Genomic DNA, 19,224 nt, shown 5'->3' on the forward strand with positions numbered 1-19,224 from the left:
AAATTTTTTTTTTTTTTTTTTTTTTTTTTTTTTTAGAGAGAGAGTGAGAGAGAGAGGGGGACAGAGAGAGAGAGAGAGAGAATTTTAACATTTATTTATTTTTTCTTAGTTCTTGGCGGACACAACATCTTTGTTGGTATGTGGTGCTGCTGAGGATCGAACCCGGGCCGCACGCATGCTAGGCGAGCGCGCTACCGCTTGAGCCACATCCCCAGCCCCTGGTTTCAAATTTGCAATTCTGCCTCAGCCCATGGAGTAGCTGGGATTGCATATAAAAGCCACCACGCTGGGTTTCCTGGGCTGTTTTTTTTTTTTTTTTTTTTAAAGAGAGAGTGAGAGAGGAGAGAGAGAGAGAGAGAGAATTTTTAATGTTTTATTGTTTAGTTCTCGGGGGACACAACATCTTTGTTGGTATGTGGTGCTGAGGATCGAACCCAGGCTGCACGCATGTCAGGCGAGCGCGCTACCGCTTGAGCCACATCCCCAGCCCTTCCTGGGCTGTTTTGAGGATTGGAAATAAAGATATTTATAAAATGACAAAGCCTGATGCATATTTATTTTTATATCAATTTTTCTTATGATATTTCTTATTTTAAAATACAAGGAGCTGGGGATATAGTTTAGAAGTGGCAAGGCTCTGGGTTTGATCCCCAACACAACAAAAAAATAAAAAAAATGAATAAATAAATACAAGGAAATTGTGTCATTAGACATCAGTCAAAAGAAGGATTAGCATTTATTTATTTTCATACCTAGGCATCTTTTTAGCTCAGATTGGCTAAGGACCCCCTATGCTATCCTCGTGCATTATAGTTTACTAAATGCTAGGGCATCAGGTCATTTAATTCGCAGGGCAACCTGCATTCCTGGGATGGGGAAGAGTTCAGAAAGGTTAAGTGCCTTGCTGAAAGGTACTCAGCGGATGAATGGCCCAGGTGGTTCCTTGGCGGGGTCATCTGCAGTCTACCACAGCCTTTCTCAGCAGTTTCCCAACCTTCCTAAGGCGAAAGCACTAATCCCAGGGGTTTAGACTGGGAGATGCTACAGGAGGGAGGTGCCAGAGCGCGAGCGGACAAGGACGGGTCCTGATGTCCCAGAGCTCGGGCTTCCCACATCTCCCAGCTGTGGGACCTCGACCGGGCCGGGTTTCTTCCGCGGGGGACTGGGGAATCATCGCCCGCCCCAAAGCACTGGGTGCAGAACGCCAAGCTACCGAAGTGAGGCCACTTCCAAACTCTATGTAACGAATTCAAAGAAGTTAAGGGACTCGCTCAAGGTCATCACACCGGGGCTAGGCCCAGCCGAGACTCAGACCCTGACCCTTCGCTCGGGCATCAGAGTTGTGTGGCTCAGGTAACGAGGCGCTCCAGACGCCCTGTTTTCTGCGCACCCAAGCTTCACCGGCTCCTGCCGGCCCCGCCTCCCGAGCTTCGGCTCCGCCAGGGGGCGCGCGCGGAGAGCGCGCTCTAGCCGCCGCGCGCCTGGCTCCTCTCTATGGTGGAGCGGCAGGGCGGAGGCGCGCTCCCGGGCGGGGGCGGGGCGATCCGGGGGCGGAGCCGCGCGAGGGGCGGGAGCGGCCGCGCCGAGCCGCCAGGGGATGGGTTGGGGGGGGCGACTTCCTGGGGCCGCCCGTGAGGATGTCGCGACCGCCCCCCTGTGCCCCTCAGCCCCGGAGACGCCGCCTCGGCGAAGCCCGCACCCCCCCTGTCTGAGGTGTCTGGGCGCGGATCCGGCCTCTCCCCTCCCCTCCTTAACCCAGGTGCGGGCCGGGCAGGCGGCCGCGGCAGGTGAGGAGGCGGCGGCGGCGCTGGGGTCCGCGGGACGCCGGGCCTGGGGTGGGGTCTGGCGGGAGGACGGGGGCGCTCCTTGGCCTCCGGTACCCTAGAGTGTGGGCTGGGGTCGCCTCCTCCGTGTGGGGCGCGGCCTGGGGCTCTCCCTGCCCTCCAGGGGTGGGGAAGCACCTTCATCGCTGGAAGTCTCTGCGTTCAGGGTAGCCCACACCTGTCCCATTGAAAGTGCCCTCAAAGCATTTCACCCACGGGGACGGTAACCTGGGACGGTGTGTCCTCCGCTATACCCAAGCGCCTTAGAGACTGGCAGGTCCAGCTGGCTTGTGGGGGCAGGACGCCTCTTTGTAAGGCAGAGGAAACTGAGGCAGGTTTGCGGCGGCCTGCTCTCCCCTCTATAAGAGCTAGCTTGTCCCCTTCCTAGTTGAGGAGCCCCGCGGGCTGCTCGGATGAAGGAGGAGGCTGAAGGAGAGAGGCTTGGAGTTTGGAGGTATGATGGAGAAGTTTGGGAATGCAGCTCTTATCCCACAGGGTCCGCAGTTCCTTCTCCTGGGAGTCGTCCTCTCCAGGATGTGTGAAAGGTCGCCACTGTGCGGCACTGGGCAAGGCAGAGAGGGAAGTGGGGCCTCTCTCCAGCTGGCTGCCCGGGAGACATTTGACTAGGCATGGGGAAGTCTGGCTGGACCAGGGGAGCCCAGAGCCTCCGCGGATCTGCCTGCTCAGAGCTTGATTTTAGGCTGGCAGAAGAGACAACAGCATATTTTCTTGTTGTTGTTGGTCTGTCATTTGTTATAGGGGGAAAACCTGTGTAGTCAAGGAAGAATGCCTGGCGCACGCCTGTAATCTCAGCTGCTTAGGAGGCAGAGGCAGGAGGATGGCAAGTTTGAGGCCAGCCTCAGCAGCTTAGTGAGACCTTGTCTCAAATTTTAAAAATTTAAAGGGCTGAGAATGTACCTCAGTGATAAAGTGACCCTGGGTTCAATCTCCAGAACCAAAAAACCCCTCAAAAACAAAAAGTACCACACTCTTCCCAGTCAACTACAGGAAAGAATTATTGTTAGCTTGGAAATAGGGCTTTGCCCATAACTGTCACTTTGCACCCTGGTTACAGGGCAGAGTGACAGATGAACAAACATTGTAGGGTGCATATAGCCTTTTAAGAAAGCAGTAAGTTCCTTTACATCCTTTGGTGGTTTAAAGAGCAGAGACTTCCTGTTACCACTGTTACTACAACTGAGAGCCCTGTAGTTCTCTCAGTGATGGTTAGTGTATTGAAACGAAGGCAAGGCTGTTCATGTATTGTACCATTTTTCTAGGAACTCAAATACAGAGGACATGGGCCTAGGCAGAGTTTGTATACAGAGATCTAGAACTGAAAGCTGGCCATATTTCTTTTTCTGGTAAGGGGATTTCAGGTTTGACAACTTTACCCTTTTCCCTGATTGCATTCTCTTTCACATTCAAGGAAATATGATGAAAAGCATTTCGTAAATCTTATTGCATATTTCTTAATTCTGGACTTCAGAGTACAATTCATAAATTAGGGTTTATTTAGAGGTATTATTTTCTTAAGTTTGAAAATGTTTGTATATTGGGCATAACAGTTGCAGACTGATGTGTCAGGACTAATATCTTGTGCAGGAATATATGTCATTTAGGATATACACACATTTTAATGTCTACCTAATTATGAAGAACAGCCCATTAAAACTTCTCATATTGATCAGCTGTTATCCTGTTTACATTGGGATCGAGGATTATAAATCCTCTAAATTGACCACTTTAGCCAACTGTTAAAATAATGAGCACAAAGAGAGTTGTTCTCAGAAAGCTCAACAATTTGTTTTCAAACTTTCTGTTGGCCCAGTCAGTTGACATAACTCTGCCTAGTGCCATTTAATAAGAATACTGTTCCTATTAGTGCAAAAGGCATTTTTATTGACCAGTGTGTAAGATGAGGAAACATCAACAAAAACAAAGAAAAGGACACCTTTTCTTTTCTAATTACATGTGCACTGTGATGTTTAATACAGCCAGCCACTCCTGTCTGTATTGGTGTCACCCAGTACTTTGTGAAAACACCTACAGAAACTTAAGGAATGTTGGACTAATTCCACCTTGATTTTTATTCTTGTAATAGAATTTTTAATACTGTTGCTGTTTTAATGACAGACTTTTATACCAAACTTGTACTGACAGTAATGTTTATGTTTGGAGAGCACAAGATTTATCCTCTGTACTTTGGAAATTCATAACCTCTGCAATACAGAGTTAAGGTGTAATTTAGAGTTTAAGGAGAACAGATGGTTTAGATTGCCTTTGGTGAAGTCTCCAGGGAAGAGCTGCTTTGTTTTTATTATTGTTGTTTGGTGTAGTTACTGATTGATGGTGGTTATTGTTATTATTGTGGTACTGGGGATCTAACCCAGGGCCTCCTTCATAATGAACACATTCTACCACTGAGAGATATCTGCAGCTCCATGTTTGGTTACTGGTTATTGACAATGTTATTTGATGTTTGTATTAAAAGATTTTTCAATTATAAGGACAGTTTTTTCATATACAAACACACAGTCTCCCATTCTTAAATAGAGAAAAGTTCTGATATAGGGAAAAGTTCATTTTATTTTGTGACTTTATAGTCCTGGAGTTTTAAAATCCTAAAAATAGTTGAGCCCTTAGTAGAATATCCTTTTATATCTCAGATAAAAGCCATCTCAGGTAAGTAATCATTGGCCTCAGGTGCAAATATACCTCCTTTCTTCCTGCTCCCAGGATTTAACAGCTGCCACGGTTGGGACATTGGTCTTATCTAATCCTGTTATGCCAGTCTAAACCCATGATCCTTTCTCTTCATTAGATTGTCATGAAGTTCTTCCTTTACTTTTCTTATTCAGGCTGAATATCCCACATTTTTGATGCATTTGAGTCTGTTTACATCTGAAGTGGAGCTAAGCAGTTAAGAATACTACATGTACTACATGTTTTGAAACATTTTCTTCTTTTAAAGCAAGCATAAAACCTTTCTTCTGGGAGAGGACCAGCTCTTTAAATCTGATAGTAAAAAAGAGCTGGTTTTTCCAGCTTTCTACCAATAGGAAGTCTTCATTTACTTTTCCTTACTTTCTGGTTTTGCCAGTGCACCAGCTAGTCACTAGAAGTGAATTATGACCCAGTGGCATAGGAGGATCCTGAAGTTTCCTGATTCATCAAAGGAAGGTCACATTGTATTTAGAGCAGCTTTAGATTTTTAGCTTTTATTGCAAGGAGTTACCTAAGGCCAGCCACTCCTTGCAAGATTCTCTACCTGGCATTTTGGAACTGAGTCACCCAGGCATTCTTTTAAAATGCAGATTTCCCAGCCCCACCTCCTGGACATTTTGGTTGAGTAGGTAAGTGATGAACAGGAATCTCTATTTAAAAAACTTCCCTGGCAATATTTCCAAAAAGCTCCTGGTGCTTTTGATATGCAGCCTAGTTTGGGAACTGTTGCATTTTCTTTTTAACTGTATTTTCTTTTTAACTGTATTTCCTGTGCAACAAGCCTTATGGAACTTTGAAAATTGGGGTTCACTTCTGTTTTTTAAAATTATTGAAATTATATGCTCTGAAACTCTTTTTAAATTGGTAGTTCCTCTAATAGCATCATGCTGTCCATGATGTTTGATTTGCTAGAATAACCTATTTCCTAGTCATGACAGATAACAAAGAGCTTTTATAACTTTTATGTTAATTGCTTTACAGCAAAGCACCTCTGCTGTATTATTTGTCAGGAGTCATGAGGGAGAATTTCTGGTGAAAGTAGCTTTCTTTATCTCATGAGTGGACAAATGAGTGATAATGTGGAAACAACTGGAGGTCTGAATTGGTAGCTGAATCTAGTTTTGATCAATGATGGGAGATGCCTGGGAATTCTCTATGTAAGAATTTAAAATAAGCCAACCAAATGAAGAAAAATATGCATACTAAAGTTAAGATAGCAGATGTTTTTCGTACATTGTAGGCCACTCAGTTTCTCTTCCACTTTTTCTGTAGGATTTTTATTTTGTAGGTTTAAGATGTCTTTCTAAATCTAGCCTTTATATCTCTTTCCAGGAATATCTACTCAGCTCTTGTAGAAAGTGTACTAGAGTAGAAAGTGAACTAGAGAATATGGGTAAGAAAAATGAGTCATAGGACAATTAGCAATGTTTAAATTTTTTTTTTCAGAATGAATGGAGTGTTGGCATGTGCCCAGAGTTACTATCTGCAAGAATAAATTAATAACGTTATCCAAATTCTGCTGTATGTATTTGGATGGTAGCCCAGGAGCTCTGATTAGGCTATGAGGCTTTGAGGGTGGCCCTATTAAGTAGTACCTGACATCCATTTCTTGCCTTATCTTCCTTTCTCCCTTTTTGGTCTTTTTTTTAATTCTTTCCTTCTGTCTCTCTCTCTTTCAAGGTGTCCTTCCTGACTTGCCAATCACGCCATAATAATATAGGCTGGGCCCCTAGAACTTGAGGCTAAAAGAGGTTGCTGGTTGCTAACACCTGTCTTCCAGCTAAATGAATAGGCTCTTTTGTGTGCAGGATGTTAAAGAAGCTGATTAGTACAATACTGGCTTTAAGGGCCTAATAATGATACAGCATGTGTAAATCATGGAGTGATTTAAAGCCATTTTACAAATTAGTTTCTTTATACCGTTTATTTTTTATATTGGATTGTCGGTTGAATTTTTGCACCTAAACTATGAATCTGTTTATTGCCTAAACAGACTAATTTCTGTCATATTGATTGGGAATCATTTATATTCTAAAGAAGTTTCTACCCTTAAGGGCCTTTGTATTGTTCGGTAAATGTCTAGTGTGTAATACAATTAAAGTTTTGTTCACTGTGCTGCTTTCATAATTAGTTTAATTTCTTCTCCTTTATATATTCCTGTTGGCAGCTGGAAAATTAAAATACTAGATGTTGCATAAAAGTGCTTTTTTGAGGGGTGATTTTACTGTCAGTTGAATGGACTTAGGCCCCAGGGTACATTTTTTAAGATGTCTTATTCAACTTTCCTGTAATAGTCTCTTTCTTTCTATAGAATTAATATATTAAGCCACATAATTGGCTGTTTAAGCATTCAGAAGAGACAATGTTTGGCCTTTTACCCCGTGATTATATTTTTTTCTCCATCTCTTTTGAGGAAATGTATGTAATTTTTGGCAACTCCTAAGTACATTACAGTTCCATGAGCAAGTGAACTTTTGCAAAGACTGGAGAATGGGGTGGTTTTCTCGGATAAGCTGTATTATTTAATTCCCTCCCCAAATGGTTGTTTTTTTTTTTTTGGTAGATCATAGCATTTACAAACTTGATATGAAAGTAGAAAGGCTGTGATGCTTGGTAAATCCTTTCATAATTTTTCTGTATGTTTCATAAAAATGACTTTAGTCTTCAGCAGCGGAACTTGTTCTCAAGGAGACTTTACATTTAATTATTCTAATCTCCACTTAATTTCCTACAGGATTCTTGGAGGGCTTCTCAACAGGCTGCTACTTTCATGGTTATGACCTATACAATTTTTTTTTAAAATATTTGTTAAGGTTACTAACCTTTTTTTTTTTTTTCTTTTTTAAATGAAAGTGACCTTGGTCTGGTAATATCTCCTTGGTGCTCTCCATGAAGAAGTACAGGCAAAACCTCCCAGCTCTCTCCGAAACTTTTTTCAACTGCTACTCTACATGTGCTTGAGCACATTTGCATTTTTTATTTTGTTGAGCTGGTGTTACTTTACTTTTTAAAGCTGCTTCTCTCTGCAGCTACAGACAGGTTGGTTAAGCCTTAGTCTCCTAGTTTAACATTCACATAGCTTTTCTAAAATTACAACTAAAGATAGGGAATAATCAGGGATCTCCAGCACAGCCATTTGTTACTAGTTTTAAGAGTAGGGAAAGCCCACCCCCACTTGAACTACTAGGAGCCAGTATAATTTGCTGAAACATTTTAACAGTATCCATCCTCTTTAAAGAAATGCTGCCTAGTCATTCTGAAATTTACCGGAAGTTAGGCCAACTGGAGGCTCTGCTGGCACAGGCTTCTGAGTGGTTAAATGCAATTCATTAGTAATCAGCACCATTGTTTATTTGCAACTGCTGGATTATGTTAAAAGATTCCAAAGGAAAAAAGTATTTTCTTAAGTAAATGGAATGTCCTCCGCTTCTACCCCACCTCCTTCTTTTACTCTTTACAAAATCTCTTGAGTCTTGGTACTTACAACACAGACTTAGTGGCACATGAATTAATATATTTTATCCTAAAACATATGGGAAAGCATGTGTCTGACACTCTATTTTTCTGCATCTTCTCATGCCTTTTCACTTTTATAATAATTAATATTTCTGTTTTAGAAATAACCAAGCTTGTGTTCTCTCTTTCTCTCTCTCTCTCTCTCTCTCTCTCTCTCTCTCTCTCTCTCTCTCTTAATTTTAGTTGTAGATGGACATAGTACCTTTATTTTAATGTGGTGCTGAGGATGGAACCCAGCATCTCACAACATGCTAGACAAGTGCTTTGCCATTGAGCTACAACCCCAGCTCCTTTGTCCTCTTTTGGCTTCCCAACTTCTAGGTCTTGGGTCAGTGGGTACATAGCCAATTGCCATTAGATTGGATTATTACCATCTTTAACTATGCTAATTATTATTTTACACAGTGTGGAAGATTAACTAATGCATACTCTTTATTTGAAAATTCTGAACAAAGGGGTGCTCTAATTTGGGGAAAGAGGACAGTGTTTACTAGGGGGATAGCAAGGGCAATCTACTGAAGTTTAGCTAGTTTGAGGATTATTTAGTCAAAGGTAGAATTGTTTTTGAAGATAAGCAGTCATTGTTTGGGCAAATGAAAAGGACTAAAATTATATGCAAAGAGGGATAAAAAGGAATAATTTGAGGGATAAGTAATTTCCCAGTCCACAATGGAAGATTCTTAAGTCTTTCAGGTGTTACCATTTTGACCCCAAACTGGGTCCTTTTTCCCTCTAATTGTGAAACCTGTAACATGACAGCATGGATTGAGCCTGGAAGGTAGTTTATTTCTAGCCAAACAGGAAGAGGGGCTCCACAGATTAGTTTCTCAATCTATTGGGGGTTGGGAGGTTATAGATAAAGGATAGAAAATAATAATAAGGGGAGGAATATTCAGGTGTTTTCTGAGAATAGGTGGAGATTATTCTGGAATTCAGGGTCCACTTCTCTTCCCTCCTTTTATGGTTCTTTTCAATCTTTGTCCACTTCACTAAGTGAAGTTAGAAGTTATTTGTTGTCACTCTGGAGCCATTTTAGAGCTAATTGGTTTTTTCTAGCCCACCTGAAGAGGGACTTCTGACCTTCGAGCACCTTGTTCTCAGAGATAATCCAGAGAGGCTGGAGATGTAGCTCAGTGGTACAGTGCTTGCTGGCGTGAGCAAGGTTCTGGGTGCCATCCCACCTGCACTGAAAAAGTAATATTAGAGTGGAACAGAAACTAAGCTATTTCTGTGTTTGGGTTAAGACTAGATTCAGGTACCATTCTTGGTCATTTCATCATATACCATGGAAGAGTTTACATAATCATTCTAGACAGAACTGAAGTGTACCTTAGCCAGTGTTTACCGAGTGGGGGAGGAGAAGGCTGTATCAGAATATTCCTGGAGAGCTTGACAAAGGGCCTTCTGCCTTCCCAGTCTATCCTTGGCCATGTGGTTGGACTGATTCCTCCAGATGACACTGAACCATCATCCTCAGTGTTTTTCAACTCTTGGGACTGTTGTAGACCGACAGCTTAAGGAATAGTGACTGTGAACCCACCGATTAATGGGGAACATAAAAATGAAAGTAGTTCTATTTCTCTTCCAGATGGTCTTTATCAGATTCCTAAATTGCATTTACTTGTTAAAATATTTTATAGAGAATACCAGCATATCTCTTATATTACCAAAATTAATATTAAGAATGAAAATATGTTGACAATTATATCTAATTTGATTTTTATATGCAATTTAGGCTACAGTGTTATTTGTGAAAATGCTTGCAAATAGCAGTCTGAAATATTTTTTTTCTCAATTTTTTTTTTAGAAATAACACACAGATAAACCTCTAGGTTTTGGGGGATATTAACTCGGTGGCAGAGCTCTTGCTCACCATGTGGGAAGCCTGAGTTTGATCCCAGTACCTCAAAAAGCCCTCTAGTTTTGTTTGGAAAGGATTAGCACAAAATTCAAGAGTTCTGAACATGACGTCAAGAAAGCAGTTTTTGATGCCATAGTATGTAATTCAGTGTTGATATGTGTTTTAGTATTATTTGGTCTTCTCAGTCAAGCATCACTTTTTTTTTTTTTTGGTATGGGGGATTGAACCCAGGAACATTCAACCACTGAGCCATATCCCCTGCCCTTAAAAAAAAAAAAAAATATATATATATATATATATATTAGTTTTTAGTTGTAGTTGGACACAATACCTTTATTTTATTCATTTATTTTTATGTGGTGCTGAGGATGGAACCTAGGGTCTTGCACGTGCCAGGCGCTGAGCCACAACCCCAGCCCCTCCTCTGCCCTTTTTTATTTTGAGACAGAGTCTTAGGGCCATGCTAAGTTAATGAAGTTAGCCTGGAACCTGTGATCCTCCTGACTCCTGAGTCACTGGGGCATGTGCCAGCACACCCAACTGAGGCACTTTGGTTTCTATTTGTTTTCCAGAGGTCTTTTATAAGTAGTGTAGGAAGAAGCATTATTAATTTATGTCTGTGACATCAAAACTCTTGTTGATTTGGGGCTAGGGGAGAAAATAATTTCTCCATGCATGTTTTTCATCCTGGTTTGATTGCTTGGTTGGATGAAATGTCAAACTTGATAGATTATTGGAGTGTTATTTTGGTAGTTAAACAATAATGAAGCTGTTTGGACATTTGCAGGGAACACTGCTTCCTGTGTCTGGACTTTGCACAGAGAAAGTTTCAATTGTCCAGAAGCAATGCTGGTTAGAAAATGCAGCTTCTGTGGCTCCTAACACAGCTGTCTAAACCCCTGGCTATATTGGGGCCTTTGGACAAGCATTGTTTAACACTTCTGGAAACAATTTATGTTTCTGATCACAACAATTTCTATGGTTCTTCCCTAAATAGATTAGGAAACTAGAAGGGGGAGAAAGGCATTGGGTGTATCTAGGTTATTCAAGTCAAGTGTTTTTTTCTTTAAGCATTTCTACAATAAACTCTCTCATATCAAAGAAGGGGCTGTTTATGGACTGTTGTTGGCCCCTGAGGCCTTTCTTTCCTAGTTAATGACTAGTCAGTGGGAGAGCTTGTGGTCAGATCCGTGCCAGCCTGTAGAGGGCTTTGGTTACCATAACCTTGATTAGGAAAGAGGGGTGGGGCACGAGTGAGGGCACAGATGTTTTTGAAAGTCTCTGCCCGCCACGAAATCTTGAATTTTCACTGGTGAAAATTCAGTGGTAAATGTTATAAAATTGTCTTTAAACAGTCCCCTTTGCTATTGAAATAATATGTTGGCCACAGGATCTTGGGCAGTGTTGGCATGCTCAGCAGGATTTACTTTACTCATTCCATTGGGTAAAATGAGACTTTTTTTCTGAACGAAATTGTGAGCATTCTTTAGTAGGAGTTAGGGGAAGGCACAGTCTTGTATAAAAGTAAGAGAATTTTGTGTAAGACTCTTCAAAAGACTGACATTTCTTTTGCTATGTGATATTTCTCTGTGTATTCTTTACTTCTATAAACAGTATGAATACAATGGACTGGGACTGTGGCTCAGTGGTAGAGAGCTTACCCAGCATGCACAAGGCCCTAGATTCAATCTATGGTACCTTGTACATACAGTACTAATATTATTGTGTGCTTTTTGTGTGCCAGGGGTTTATACTGTATTAACCCATTTAATTCTCTCAACAACCTAATGATTGTTAATGTAGGTACTATTATTTGTGTTCCACAGATGTGAAAATGCTGAACAGAGATGTTAAAGAGCAGGCCTAAGGCAGTACAGCATTGAAACCCAAAAGTCCTTCAATTAAAGGCTAAGCTCTCAGTCATAGGCTACAGTTGCCTCCTGCTCCATCTTCTCATCTCATAGGATTTTTTTTTGGAGGAGGTCTTTATGAATAAGTTCTTTTTTTATATAATGTAGGCTTAAAGCTATGCTTTTACATGAGCCTCCTTATGTGGAATGGGATTTTAAAATATTACCAATATCGGTTTTTTACACTAGTTCTGTTCTGAAGAACTGTTTTGCAGTTTATTCATAATTCTAAAATTATAAATGTATTTGATACATAAGCCAGCCACCTTTAAAATCATATCTGACTATCTAAAGCTTTGGGTTAGAGAATAGTTCATTGGTATTTTGTTTTCATTTTTCTGAGTACCAGTGTTGTGCCTTCCTGTTTGTCAACAGGCCTTCTTAAGGAATCAATGACTCTGTAAGATCCATAGTGTTAGTGACCCACAGGACCTCATGTTGTAAGGGATGTTAGTGGAATAAATGGTGCTAGACCATTTTCAGTAGGAAGCCCTGATCAGTATAGAAAGTAAAACTTGGCTATCTTCGCATACCACAGTCCTTGAAGGGCATTATGGGTTTATTGCCACTTTGGAACTATTAGAAATAAAGCCATTGTGAATGTTTTGTGTACAGGTGAGTATATGGTCACAAGTTTTAATTTCCCTGGGTTAAGTGTCAGGAATGTAGTTCCTGGGTCTATGGTAAGTGCATATTTTCAGATTTCTCAAGAAATTAACAAACTCTCTTTGAGTGGCTGTACTATTTTACAGTCCCACCAGCAATGGATGAGATCTGGTTTCTTTGTATTCTCACTTTTGGTATTGTTATTTTTAAGTTTTTAGCTGTTCTTATAGGTTATATTTTTGGGTTGGCCAACAAAGGTGGATTTTGAGTGGATTTTCTGCAGTGTGGCCAGGGCTCTGTTATCTTGCTTTTTAGCCCAGTGGCTTCCTGGAGAGTAGGGGCTAAGTCTATACCCAATAGTACCTAGCACAGCACTGCAGACAGCACAGTTATGTCAGTAAGCTGTGATTTCCTGCTTTGCTTGTCTTAATTCCTTACAAATTTGCAACCATGACCATAGCGTCTTGTTCAAATTATTTTATTTGTCAAGTGGTCTGTGGAATCTTATTCCTGACAATATTGATAGCTTACACTGCTCATTTAAAAATACTAAAATAGACTATCTCTGGGGATGGTTCACATTCTCCCTGGAAGGAATATTCCTTGCTTTACCCCAGAGGCATCTCTCTTGAGATTGCCCCCATTCTCCCTTGAATTTGTATCTATTTCCTAAATAAACCTCTGTCTAGGTCTTTGGGGGAAAAATACCAAGATAGCACAAGAATGTACATATGTAGCAAAAGCTAAACCTTCATCTGTCCCAGAAGTAACTACTATTAAATTTTTAAAAAAATATTTTTTGTAGTTGTTATAGACTTTAGCAAGTGCTGTACTTCTGAGCTCCAGCCCCAGCTAGACTTTTAATTATATATATTTTGTATTTCTGCTTGTGTCATATATGTGTAAATATGCATGTCAGTGTGCATATCTATCATATGTATGTATATAAATGTATATTCCTCACCTATTCACAGTGCTTTTTTTTCCCTAAAAGTTTATTGTGGGAAATTTTCCATGTGAATTTTAAAATTTTATTTGATTTATTTGTTTAATTGGAGGGAGCAGGACCAGGGATTGAACTCAGGATCACTCGACCACTAAGCCACATCCTTAGCCCTATTTTTTTGTTTGTTCTATTTAGTTATAAATGACAGTAGAATGCACTTATTAAAAATATTTATTTTTTTAGTTGGACACTATCTTTTTTTTTTTTTTTTTTTTGATGCTGGGGATCAAACCCAGGGCCTTGTGCATGCAAGGCAAGCACTCTACCAACTGAGCTATATCCCCAGCCCCACTCCATTTTTATGTGATGCTGAGGATCGAACTCAGGTCCTTGAACCCAGGTCCTTGAACGTGCTAAGCAAGCGCTCTACTGCTGAGCCTCAACCCCAGCCGCAGTAGAATACATTTTGACACAATGTACACAAATGGAGCATAACTTTTCATTCTTCTGGCTGTACATAATGCTGAGGCACACCAATAGTGTAATCATCCAGGTATATAGGGTAATAATGTCTGTCTCATTCTACCATCCTTCCCATCTCCAACACCCCATCTCTCCCCTCACTCCCTTCTGCACAATCCAGAGTTCCTCCATTCTTCCTCCCGGCTCTCCCACTGTGGATCATTATCCACTTAACAGAGAAAACATTTGGCCTTTGTTTTTTTGGGATTGGCTCATTTCACTTAGCATGATATTCTCTCTTATATTTATATTTATTTTTTAGTAATAGGTGGACACAATATCTTTCGTTTTTATGTGGTGCTGAGGATCAAATCCAGTGCCTCATGCATGGTAGGTGAGCACTGTACCTCTGAGCCACAACCCCAGCCCATCATGATATTCTCTAGTTCCATCCATTTACCTGCAAATGCCATAATTTCATTTTTCTTTAAGGCTGAGTAATATCCCATTGTGTATATGTACCACATTTTCTTTATCCATTTATCTGTAAAAGGCACCTAGGTAGATTCCATAGTTTAGCTGTTGTGAATTGAGCTGCTATAAACATTGATGTGGCTGTGTCATTGTAGTATGCTGATTTTAAGTCCTTTGGATATAAACTGAGGAGTGGAATAGCTAGATCAAAGGGTGGCTTCATTCCCACTGCTTTCCAGAGTGGTTGCACCAATTTGCAGTCCCACCAGCAGTGTATGAGTATACCTTTCCCCCCATATCCTCGATAACATTTATTATTATTATTATTATTATTTTTTTTAAGAGAGAGTGAGAGAGATAGGGGGACAGAGAGAGAGAATTTTAACATTTATTTATTTTTTCTTAGTTCTCGGCGGACACAACATCTTTGTTGGTATGTGGTGCTGCTGAGGATCGAACCCGGGCCGCACGCATGCTAGGCGAGCGCGCTACCGCTTGAGCCACATCCCCAGCCCCGATAACATTTATTATTGCTTTTTTTTTTTTGGTGGTGCTAGGGATTGAATCTAGGGCCTTGTGCATTATGGTTCTTCCCTTTAACCATTGTGGTTTGTTCTTTTAGAAAAGGGATGTGTGAAGTATCTCTTATTTTTTTGTTGTTAATTTGAATTTTAAATTTATTTTTTAACTTTTACATAAAAACATAAAAGTTGTGCATATGTATAGGATGCCATGTGAGTTTTCAACATGTAATGTTTAAATCAGCTTAAATATGTTTGTCTTCTTGCTAGGCCTGGTGGTAAGCTTCTATAATCCAAGCAACTGGGGAGGCTGAGGCAGGAGGATTGCTAGTTTAAGGCTAGCCTCAGTAACTTAGACCCTGCCTCAAAATAAAAAATTACAAAATGGACTGGCAATGTAGCTCAATAGCAAAGTGCCCCTGTTCAATCCCCAGTATAAATACATACATACATACATACATACATATATATATATATATAAACATACTTTTTTTTTTTAAAGAGAGAATTTTTTTTTAATATTTATTTTTTAGTTTTTGTCGGACACAACATCTTTTGTTTGTATATGGTGCTGAGGATGGAACCCGGGCCACACACATGCCAGGCGAGCACGCTACCGCTTGAGCCACATCCCCAGCCCAAGAATTTTTTAATATTTATTTTTTAGTTTTTGGTGGACACATCTTTATTTTTATGTGGTGCTGAGGATCGAACCCAGCTCCCCTCGCATGCCAGGTGAGCTCGTTACCGCTTGAGCCACATCCCCAGCCCCAATTACCATTTCTTTGTGGTGAAAACATTCAAACTCTTTTATTCCAGCTTCTGAAATACACAGTACAGTATGGCATGGTGGTGCACGCTTATAATCCCTGCCACTCTGACCTAGGGTTCACTAAGTTACTGAAGTAGAGGAGGATCGCAAGTTTGAGGCCAGCTTTAGAAATTTAGTGAGACCCTGTCAAAATAAGATTTTAAAAGGACCTGGGAGAGCATTTGCTAAGCATGTGTGAGGCTCTGGGTTTGAACTCCAATACTGCAAAACACACATAGTACAATCTCATTATCTGTAGTCACCCTACTTGCAATCAAATAGCAAAATCTCTTTAGTCCTATCTCTTCCTCCTCTTTTTCTTCTCCTTCTCCTCCTCCTTCGTTTTTTACCCCCCTGGTTCCAGGCGTGCTTTATCAATGAGCTATATCTCTAGTCCTTGATTTTTTAAATTTTTAAAATTCTGAGATAGAGGCTGGGGTTGTGGCTCAGTGATAGAGTGCTCGCCTAGCACATGCAAGGCCCTGGGTTCAATCCTCAGCATCACATATTGTGTCCAACTACAACTAAAACGTAAATATTTAAAAAAAAAAGAAATCTGACATAGGGTTCACTAAGTTACTGAGGCTGGCCTCGAACTTGCAGTTCTCCTACCTCAGCCTCCCCAGTGGCTGGGATTATGTGTACTACTGTGCCTGGCTCTCTTCTTTCTTTCTTTTTTTTTTTTTTTTTAGTTTAGATGGACACATTATCTTTATTTATTTTTATGTGGTGCTGAGGATGGAACCCAGTGGCTCACACATGCAAGGCAAGTGCTCTACCACTGAGCTATAGCCCCAGCCCTGGCTTTCTTATTTCTCTCAAACTATACTTGAGTACCCAGTGATCATCCTCTCTCTCCGTAATTCTCTCCCTCTCTCTACCCTTGAAAGACTTGAAAAAAAAAAAGTTTTATTCCTTGTTACATGGGTTTGGGATGAAGTAAGTCTGTAACTTTATTTGCAAGTAGATCAGTAGAATTCTGGATGTTGAAATGTGTTCATCTGCTTTATCATACGTACTGAGTCTGAGGTTATGAAGTGATCTCTTGCAGAATCAGGGAGCAAACAGGCATTGTGAGCACAGTGGTCTCTAGAGAATGTGCAGGCCTTTGGGTATTTGTCTACTCATCAGCTGCTTAGTCAGATGGAGTGTTTTCTTAAGTGTCCTGAAATGCATAGTTCAGTCTTTATTTTGAATTCTCTCCTTCTATTGTCTTTCTCTCTTTCATTACTTTAATTACCTTGATGGGACATTCAAGTTCTGCAGTCTTATCCTTTTATTTCCATAGCCTACAGAAGTCAGTTTGAAGATGAACTGTGGGTGAACAGGTAATCTTCTCTACTTGGCTAGAAATCGCCCTTCACAATGTTGACAAAGGCCCCCTAGATTTGGGGGATGAGAGAGACAAAGGTAACTTAATCCTATGACATTTTTAGTGGAAATCGGGGTGAACATTTGGAATGTTTGACTTATTGGAAGCAAGGCATGTGTGTAAGAAGGAGGAGAAGAATCCAGAGGTATATAGTAAAGAATTATTAAGAATTCAGGAAAACTTCAAAGCTGAATTACAGAATCTTTATTCTGAGAGGAAGGTGACTGAGGCAGGTAAGTAATAGGACACGAGCCTAGGTCACTTCATTTGAAGCTGTTAACAGTTGTTTAGGTGATGGAGTTTGATGATGGGGGCCTTTTCCCTGCCCTTTCTCTGTATTAGCAGCTCATGAAGAAAACTAAGAAATAGCCTTGGGTAGAAAATTACACCCATCAAATAGTTCCAAGATTTCCATTGCCAGTTTTCTGAAATAAATAGCAAGATAGCAATTTGATCACATCGCTGACTTCCTTTCTCTCAGCCTTGTCATCGGGTCTTCAGACACTGTCTTGACAGTTTTGGATTCCTCCCTTTCCTGCCTGTTTGCTACTTTTTCAAATATTGACATACAGGAACCTACTATTTCATTGTGCCTGAGGTGGGCAATCGCTAGGCTCTTGATATTGGATACCTTTCTTGAGATATGAAGTATTATACCATAGTGGATAATAAAGTGCTCACAATTACATTATAGAACAGATTCTGGTAACTGTACCAGCGGGGACAGATTTGGTGGGCATACCATCATGCCACTCGGGGGTTGTTTTGCAGCAGAGTGCTGTGAAGCAGGTTGAACATCGCCAGTTCCCATATCTGAACGTGGAAGTGGCTCGTTAAAGATTAAAGGGACTGCCTGGTCCTTCTGGCCCCAAGATGGAATGATCTCTGCCATGGCGACAGCCTTTGTCTCCCAGGAGAGGCCATTTTATACAGCAGGTTTGTGCTTCCAAACGTTACAGTGAGCCTGTGCTGGCTGATGCTGTGGTGATAAGTTGACATTTGGGCACTCTTGAGACACATGAGCTATAGAGCATCCATGGTTTGAATTTCTGGCAAAACTGCCTCATCAGGAAGTCAAAAGCCTCAACTTTCAACCTGTACCTTTGGGGGAGGTTTTTGCCTTTGTTTCATTTGACTGTTCTGTTGAGTCAAGTGAACTTTTTCACAGCTATAAAAATTCCATTAAGCCCCTTGTATTGCAGCCCAGGTATGAAAATGTCTCTGTGTAACAAGATTGTGGGTGACAGCTGAAGTCCTTAATAGTAGCTAGGATAATTGCCTCTGGAGACTTGAAGAAAATAATGTTCCAACCAACAAAATAACAGTTCAATTATTATATTCTTTGTGGTTCTTGTGGGTGAGGGGACTGATGTCTGGGACCTGCTTAGTGTGACTACTGTTCTGCTTTGGTGGTCTTTGGGAAAAAAAGTGATTTTGCCCTGAGTAGCACTTAGGGAAAGTAGCTGTCACCTGTCTCTCAAAGTACACTCCAAGGCTCTTTTCTGCATCAGAATCCTGTGTGGGGGAGACGCTTATTTAAAATTCAGATTCTGGGGTCTCCTTCCACTTCTGTTAATTCAGAGCATCTGAAGGACTGAGATGGTAAGTGATTATTTTCACTAAGCACCCTTTTGATTTCTAAGTACCCCTACAGTTGATTTTTGACTATCCTAAAATTTACTTCATTTTTCGTGTTTAAGTTTTTATGATTTATTAGATGATAATGTTTGGTTGGCACCCATATTATTTTTCTTAAATAGTAGGTACTTCAGTTTAAAAAAAAAAAAAAAGGTAATATGATTCCTGAACACAAAAGATTAGATTTTGGCAGTGTCTTTAATTAGCAATAGTGTGAGACAGCCACTGATTCCTGGAAATTTAGATTTACTAATTAACTTTCTTGATCAGAAAAAGGAAGTGGACTTAAGATTAATTTTGATAAAAAGAAGAAATGCTCAGTATCATTTAAGATGCAAGGGGTAGAAAGTAGACAGAAGGTATGGAGAGGAAAGAATATAAAGAAGAAAAGATTTCTTTTCACCACTTTCACTGTGATATTTGAGTTTTCTTGACGTGATGGAAAACATTTGTTGGACTTTGATGTGTGCTTATTACTAGTCATTCTCAAACTGAATCAGATTGTAAAGCTCAGCGGAAGCCAAGAAGTAGAATGACAGGAGCTCTCGATTTACTTG

The 19,224-nt window shown here is 40.6% G+C and overlaps 1 protein-coding gene across 4 annotated transcripts in view; it reads left to right on the forward strand.

The window, feature by feature from the left end:
• The first annotated feature begins 1,092 nt into the window (after positions 1-1,092).
• Rffl (ring finger and FYVE like domain containing E3 ubiquitin protein ligase) overlaps positions 1,093-19,224 on the forward strand; it is a 63,724-nt gene continuing 45,592 nt past the window's right edge. Inside the window, exon 1 of one of the 4 annotated variants that reach the window (XM_078042464.1) lies at positions 1,093-1,353. Coding sequence is in view for 2 of the 4 variants with exons in the window: in XM_078042461.1 (XP_077898587.1) it covers positions 1,598-1,787 (190 nt within the window). In the remaining 2 variants the exon portion in view is untranslated. Of the gene's footprint in view, positions 1,354-1,565; positions 1,788-19,224 lie in introns of those variants that run through there. The other 3 variants (XM_078042461.1, XM_078042460.1, XM_078042462.1) reach the window with 3 other exon arrangements.

This window comes from Ictidomys tridecemlineatus, chromosome 3 (assembly GCF_052094955.1).
Source record: "Ictidomys tridecemlineatus isolate mIctTri1 chromosome 3, mIctTri1.hap1, whole genome shotgun sequence".
In the NCBI taxonomy this organism is placed as follows: domain Eukaryota; kingdom Metazoa; phylum Chordata; class Mammalia; order Rodentia; family Sciuridae; genus Ictidomys; species Ictidomys tridecemlineatus.